This window comes from Contarinia nasturtii, unplaced genomic scaffold, assembly GCF_009176525.2.
Source record: "Contarinia nasturtii isolate CC-2019 unplaced genomic scaffold, AAFC_CNas_1.1 Cnas_scaffold_1548, whole genome shotgun sequence".
NCBI lineage: Eukaryota > Metazoa > Arthropoda > Insecta > Diptera > Cecidomyiidae > Contarinia > Contarinia nasturtii.
The window spans coordinates 1-7,919 of record NW_022198883.1 but is presented as its reverse complement, the minus strand read 5'-3'; the positions used below and the strand labels follow the sequence as shown (position 1 = coordinate 7,919).

General features: G+C 33.8%; 2 protein-coding genes across 2 annotated transcripts; one reads left to right on the top strand and one right to left on the bottom strand.

The window, feature by feature from the left end:
* Positions 1 to 5,671: 5,671 nt before the first annotated feature.
* LOC116346485 lies at positions 5,672 to 6,510 on the top strand. The gene is made up of 3 exons (XM_031776564.1): positions 5,672 to 5,735; positions 5,852 to 6,131; positions 6,198 to 6,510. Exons 1-3 carry the CDS (start codon positions 5,672 to 5,674, stop codon positions 6,232 to 6,234), a joined length of 381 nt encoding a protein of 126 aa, XP_031632424.1. The 3' UTR covers positions 6,235 to 6,510.
* Positions 6,511 to 6,669: 159 nt separating this feature from the next.
* LOC116346486 (dedicator of cytokinesis protein 7-like) lies at positions 6,670 to 7,557 on the bottom strand. The gene is made up of 2 exons (XM_031776565.1): positions 7,142 to 7,557; positions 6,670 to 7,038 (listed from the first exon to the last, which is right to left on the bottom strand). The coding sequence occupies exons 1-2, from the start codon at positions 7,438 to 7,440 to the stop codon at positions 6,990 to 6,992; spliced, it is 348 nt and encodes a 115-aa protein (XP_031632425.1). The 5' UTR covers positions 7,441 to 7,557; the 3' UTR covers positions 6,670 to 6,989.
* Between the last annotated feature and the right edge of the window lie 362 nt (positions 7,558 to 7,919).

Sequence of the window (7,919 nt, the reverse complement as noted above, 5' to 3'; positions counted from 1 at the left end):
CGGACTAAGCGAAAAAAAAACAATGTATCGTTGACAGCTGTCAATGTCAAATACTTGAAACAAGCAACAATTAGCGGGAAGGTTCGAGAGAAAGTTGAAAGAAATCGACATATTGGTCCGCTAAAGCATGATTTTGAAGGTTCGACGCATACTGACAAAAATGGAAGACAATGGCCCGTTCAGTGTAAGGTGAATGTGCTATTCGTAGCCCTTTAATGAAGGTTTATACCAATAAAAAAGAATTTAATATTGTATATTTGTTGTTCAAATGACGAACATCTGAATTTACTGTCAAGACTTTATGGACATATGTTACTTGCTATGAATTAGGTCTTCTCCAGATTAACAAGAATTACAACCAAAATGGTCGTATACTTGATTTGATTTGGACAAATGATGTTGAGCAGTTTCATTGCACCATGAGTGACTTTCATTTATTGAATTTTGAAAAGCACCACAATGCAATCGAAATCAAATATAATGAGCAAGTCATCAAAACCATTTAAACAAAACAAACATATCGCGACCTTATAAACGCAGACTATAAACAAATAAATGAGTCGTTTCTTGATGTAGATTGGCATAATGTTTTTGATACAAATTCATTAGAGTTAAGACTGAATAATTTTTATAAAATTATTAAGTCAACAATCGAAAAACATGTACAGTTGAAAACAAAAATCATCAGAAAACAACCGATGTGGTTTAACAAGTCAATGGTAGAGTTGAAGAACAAAGTCAGCAAAGCGCATCAAAATAAAAAATTACTCAACACAATTGAATCAATAAATTATTATAAGGAAATAAGAAGAGAATTCAAACGCTGTGCGCGTTCACCTATCAAAGATTATAGAATTGAGATGGAGAAGCAGATAGATGAAGATCCTAAGAAATTCTTCAAACACGTGAATTTCAAAAAAAGGAAATGTGAAGATCTACCACATGAGATGACTTATTTAAATGAAAAAGCAAGCGATCAATCAACAATTTCTAGTTTTTTTGCAAAACACTTTAGCAATGCCTACAGCTCTTTAGAAGGTGATCTGCGATATGACAGCTCGGAAATAGAAAAAATTCGTAGTATTTGTGCTGAAATAACAATGATCGAAATAACCGAGGAACTTGTAGGTCAACATATAAGCATACTGCCAGATGATCTTGTCTGTGGTCCTGATGAAATTCCAAACAAATTTATCAAGCATTGTTTGGTTTCATTGCAGGGGCCAATCTCAACACTGTTAAAGGAATCACTTGAAACTGCCTCTGTCCCGCAGATATGGAGAACGTCATTTGTCAGACCAGTCTACAAAAACGGCGATAGAAACAACGTTCAAAATTACCGGGGTGTTGCTTTACAGTGTATTTTGTCAAAAATTCTCCATTCGATCGTCACAAACCATCTCAATCTATATTTGAAAAACATAATCCACGAATGGATTCATCAAGAACAGGTCAACGATAACAAATTTAGTTGAATTTACTTCAAAAACAATTAATAACATGGGGAGGGGACATCAAACAGACGCCATCCATTTGGACATAGCCAAGGCTTTTGACTTGGTCAACTTAAAATTGCTTATTCAAAAACTAGAAATCATGGGACTGAATGAGCAGCTGTAACAATGGATCGAATCTTACTTGTCTGGTCGCAGACAAATTGTAAAGATAGCAGATACCAAATCTGACCCAATCAAAGTTACATCTGGGACGGGTCAAGGATATCCAATTGGCGCTACTTTGTTCATCATGTTTGTTATTGATCTACCATTCGTCGTTAGCGATTCTTTTATACTTTCATTCGCTGATGATACAAAAATTTCGAAATGTATCTCCTCAACAGATGATTGCATTAATCTACAGAACGACTTGGATCGTGTAGCAGATTATTATGGACGCAATTTATTGAAATTAAATGTAAACAAAACAAAGATCATAACATATCATCGGGGATCACTGCAATATGAATACAAATACAACATAGGCGGCGTTCAAATAGAAAGAGTCTTTGTAATAAGGGACTTGGGTGTGTTGCTTGATGTGCAAATGAATTTCAAATCACACATTGAGCATGTCACGGCTAAAGCAAAATCAAGATTGGCTTGGCTAAAGTTCTACAGCAAGGATTTTATTGACCCCTGGACAATTAAACGCCTTTATTTTACATTTGTATTATCAATTATAGAATATAGATCAGAAATATGGAATCCACACTACGACAATATGTGCAAAAAACTAGAGTCAGTACAAAAACAATTTTTACTTTATGCGCTAAGGAGAATGAACTGGGACAGCTATAGACTTCCTAAATATGAGCATAGACTCCTGTTTCTACAAATGATTACGCTTGAGGAGAGACGCGAGATGGCGCAGGTGTCTTTTATATTCAAAATAATTAATGGAGATATGAAGTCGAGCCATATATCAAACAGTTTAAATTATTATGATTCAGCGCAAAATACCCGTGCAACGCCGCTTTTTGATATACCGATTAGAAGAAGCGATTACACGAAATATGAACCAATTAATTACATGCTTACTACATTCAATGATTATTATACGAAATAATACCAAACAGTGATTCTACTTTTATTGATTTAGAAGTAAATTTATCAACGGTCAGACTGAGAATTGAAAAATATTTAAAACAAAATAGATAGAATTGAATAGAAAATACACTGAAAAAAATTATTAATCTCCTTCAAAACTACTAGATGTAAGAATAAAATTATTTTGTATTTATTTGAAATATATTCAATAAACCACCAAGGCGAAGGAACGCTGTTCGGTGCAGTTATTATTATTACAATAAAAAACATGTTTTCTGGGTGTTTTAAGAGCCAAAGAACACGAGTCTAGCGTTTTACTTTTCCGCACACCTAGTGTAGGGAAGGTATTGTATTAGGCCAACAAATTAAATTCATCCCAAAACATGTTTTCTATGCATACTTAATGTGGAAAACACGATTGGAGATGATTTTGGGGCATATAAATGTGCGTCGCTGTGTGTGGTGTGTCCTGTGTCCTGTGTCCTGTGGCGTGTTGCCAAAATTTGTTAACTCGATAAATCTTTTTCCAAAAACTCAATTCAAATTCTGACTTTGCAGGATGATTTGGGACTACTAGGAGACGTGCTGATTGGTTTTTGAGCAATATCTGTTGACCGGTGTAATTTTTTTGGGTCCGAATGGACACAATCCATACATTTTACTTTTTTGATCATTTTTCAACCATTTTGGTGACACGATGGTTTCGTGCTCACTGCTCAGACATGAAATTCAAAATCTGACTTTACGGGATGATTGGGCGTTACGAGGAATAGATCTGGTCAAATTTTCAACGACATTGATTGATCGATGTAAAACTTAGACTGTGAAGAGGCACTTATGAGAAAAATGCCTTAAAATGATATTCTTTCAATTTGAACGCTGAAAGACTGTGTAGTGGGGGTTTTTGGCACGAGAAACCCGAATCTGATGTTAGTTTTAAGATGCAATCAATTTTTCACAGACTTTTCATACAAAAATCGAAAAAAAAAATCATTTTTGTATGAAAGACTTGCCTTATGGTACTGTAATGATGTGAAACTTTGAACAGGCTATTTTTTGGATTGAAATTTCTTTAGACTTAGTATGATTATTTATTTTGATAAGAAAATAATATTCACAAGTTTTCACGGTAATTTAAGTTACTGCAACCATACATAGACCATCATTTCTGTTTATTCCCAAAATTTCGGTTCCATGCGGAAAAGTCAGCTTGCGTACGTAAGCCTCTTTATTTTCTATGTCCGAATGTATGTGCGTACCCTGTACCCTGTACGCTGTATGAAAAAATTTGTTAACACGATAACTTTCAAACCAGAAAAGTAATTCAAAATCTGACTTCACAGGATGATTGGGGGTGCCGAGGAATAAAAACCATTAGATTTCGAGCGAATTTGGTTGATAGAGTGAAGTGTCATGTCTGGTGTGATGCCCATGGCCATCCATGGGTAAAAATTCAATTTTTCTTCCAAAAATGATATTTAATGTATTCCTAAACACTCAAAAATATGTATTGGAGGGTTTTTTGGTACGAGAAAACCGAATATGACGTAAGTTTTGCGATACAAATGATTTTCGACACAATTTTCATACAAAAATTTCAAAAATTTTGGATTTTTGTATGAAAGCCATGCCTGTATGATATCGTAATCAGCTGAAACTTTGCACAGGCTATTTTTATCACACAAAAATACCATTCCAAGACATTGAAGACATTTCAACGTATATTAAGGGTACCTCCCGAACAAAATTTTGGATTTTTCGCTGTAAAACGAAATTTTAAATGGGAAGTACCCTTAATATGCATTGAAATTTCTTCAAACTTTCAGAATGTTAGCTTCTTGTAAAAAAAAAATTACCTCCGCAAATTTTCACATGTTTACGATATCATATAGGCATGGCTGCGATACAAAAAAATCCCATTTTCAGTAGTATTTGTATGAAAAGTGCTTCGAAAAATTATTTGTATCGTAAAACTAATGTCAGATTCAGTTTTCTCGTGAATTCTTTGATTAAAAGATTTGTAATAAATGCATGTTGTGGATCACAGTGCGGAAAAGTTCATCTTACGGATGTAAGACATTTTATTTATATTTAAAGTCACAAAAAATTTGGATTTTTGTATTCAGCCATGTCTATATGCTACCTTAATGTAGTGAAACTTTGCACATGTTATTTTTTTCACAAAAAAATAGCATTCGGAACATTTTGTATGGGAGGTACCCCTAATTTTGATTTAAATCTCTTCAAACTTTCAGAATGTTATTTTTTTGTGTAAAAAAGAAGTCTGTGCAAAGTTACACGTCATTAAGGTAGCATAAAAGCATGGCTCCTATACAAAAATTAAATTTTTCGCGATTTTTTCAAAGAAACTCTGTTAAAACTTAATTGTATCTCAAAATTGACCTCGGATTCGGTTTTCTCGTGCCAAAAAACCCCCCAATACATATTTTTGATTGTTTAAGTCTACATTAAGTATGACTTTTGGACGAAAATTGGACTCTTTTTCATAGGTATCACTCCAGGCATGAAATTTTTCTCCATCAACCAAAGTCGCTCAAAATGTAATGATTTCTATACCTTGCGACTCTCAATGATCCTGTACAGTCATATTTTAAATAACTTTTTTGGGGGCTGAGATAATTGATGGACAAATTTTGCGTACTGCGGACAACGTACGACGTACGACGTGGAACAGACCCACAACAACCATGCTCAAAAAGGCCTGATTCGGGTTCTCTTACCTCAGAAACGTCCAGAAAACATAATTTTGAAGTGTCGAAAAAACGTCCAGAAAACATATTTTTGACCCATTGTGCGGAAAAGTGAAACGCAACCAACGATGAACATAATAGAAAATATGACTCTTTGACTGGTGTGTGTAAAGAGCAAATTATTCTATTTACACTTAAACGACGGATAATTAAAATTTTAATTTTACAACGTGGTTTTAGAATAACTCGTAGAAAGGGGATGACACTGGCTATTTACACTCGGATTTTGGGTAAATAATAAGGGCTCTGCGGACTAGAGATTGGCTAGAATTGAAGCAATGTTGTGATATAAAAGAAACTCAAAAAATACAAATCGCTAAATGTCGTTTGAGGTGTGATTGAATAGGTAGGCATATGACTAAAAGTGATAATCACACCATGTTGAAACTTAACAAAGATGTGTGGTACCTTTTCAGCCGTAAAAGAAGTGATGAAGATCCATTTGCAGTTTCTTTTTTTTAATTATATGTATTTTTTGGACACAATAGTAAACTACTTCTACTATATTTATTTATTCAAATTAACTACTGAAAGCACGCTGTAAGGTGCAGTCATTTTTATTTATTAAACAATATTGTGACTTTTGCAGTGAACCAACTAATCGTATCCCAAGCGGATGGGGCTACAATCCATGGTCGCAAACAGGACATAAAAAAATTCCACAACCTGATAACGCCGAATATGACATCAATCAAACCACTGAATCATGTTTATCGGTACTTAATAACGTTTATAATGATGGCATTGCATGGCACGATGTTGCCTGTTACCACGAAAAACCGGTTATTTGCGAAGATTCCGATGAGCTTCTCAAGTATGTTATGATAGATAAATATCATTTGTTAACTCACTATATATTTTCCTATCTTGCAATCGACAGCTATGTTGCCGCCACAAACCCAGGTATACGTTTATAGATGCGGTATTGGATACGTCTGATTTGTAAGCATATAAAATTTTATAAGACGCAGTGAATTGGAGTTTGGAAACATGAGGAGAAGTGTGATGATAAGCTATTTTTGGAAGAGTGTGTATTTCAACCAAAAACACATGAATTATTTTACACCACTAAACAAACTAAATACATTGAACAGGAAAATTAGTTACTATTTTAATTTAATTAAAAAAGAAACGTAAATAAATCGAAAAAATTATTGTGAAAAATTGAAATAAACACATTTTTTATACCGGAACTAACAAATTTTACCGCAAATGCGCAGAATACCACTGAAATTGTTTTGAAGATCTCTGAAATGAAACTCGTTCATAGCGTATACCTATACATAATTTATTATGGAAGTTAATCTTAATATAAAATTTGTCCTTGGATACAAGCTGAATAGTTAAAATGATTTGAACCGGCAAATTTATCATGTTTATTGGTAAATTTTCAAAAAAAGTGGAATGGTTCGGATAAATGTCGTATATTCTGAACATATTAAAATAAGTAATAATTTCTTTCTTGGTACTGATATAAACAAAAGGGGAATGACATTAATTCTCGTAATTCGTGTGAAATACAAGACATTCAACTCAAAAGAAGAAGAATGTAAACGTTGTAAAATAATCAAACTTGAACCAAACGAGAATATTGACGTCATTTGATTCTAATACGTCTTATTGAATTTATTTGAATAAAAACAACAGGTTTTCGATTGTCTCTTGCAAGTTATCACCACGGTAATGGTGTGAATTTGTTGTTATTGCTGAAACCATTCGAACTAAAGAAAAAAGCAAACGAAAATAAATGTTATAGAAATATAATGTTTGCCAGCGTGTTTGCAATTTTGATTTAAAAGTTTTACAAAACAAAATCACACATACTTCACTACTCCCTGTGTCTGTCCCGGTGAAATAGTAATCAAAGGTGCCAAGCGTTCGGTAAATCTTGCATAATTTCGTTCCAATTCTTTTTGATAGTCTTTTTGATCGGCCGTAATGAGATTTTTGTTCTTTTTCAATGCGTCGTGACATTTTTTCGAGAAGTCTTTAAAGCACAATCGTAGTTTGTTTTGGTGTTTCGTAGGGGTCGTAGTACCATCGGCCAAACCAGATAAAAATACTGATGCCATTTCCATTGGACCTTGATTGACCGTTGTACCAATGCATCCCTGTAGCACCATTTGTAAGATTTTCGGATCAGATGGCTCTTGATTAGTGGCCGAACCTAAAGCGACAAGAAAAAAACAATTATATAGGATTATTTTATAAATAGTAACATGATTGAAACATAATTATTCAAATTTGAATCTCTTGAATCATTAAAATACTGAATCATTCATCATCATTCATTTTATTGCAATGCTCATCTCTCCGCTACTACTACCAAATCTCAATTATCCAGTATTCTGTTTGCAAATGTTTCTTTCAAATGTGTGGTCATTTTACTTTTCCGCACACAGTAGTGTGTAGGGTAAAGTATTGGAATCGGTGGAAAAATTAACACCCTCACAAAGATGTTTTCGGGGCCAGGAAACACGAATCTAGCGTTTTTTCGATGTCCGAATGTACCCTGTACGCTGTACGCAAAAATTTGTTAACACGATAACTTTCAAACCAGAAAAGTAATTCAAAATCTGACTTCACAGGATGATTGGGGGTG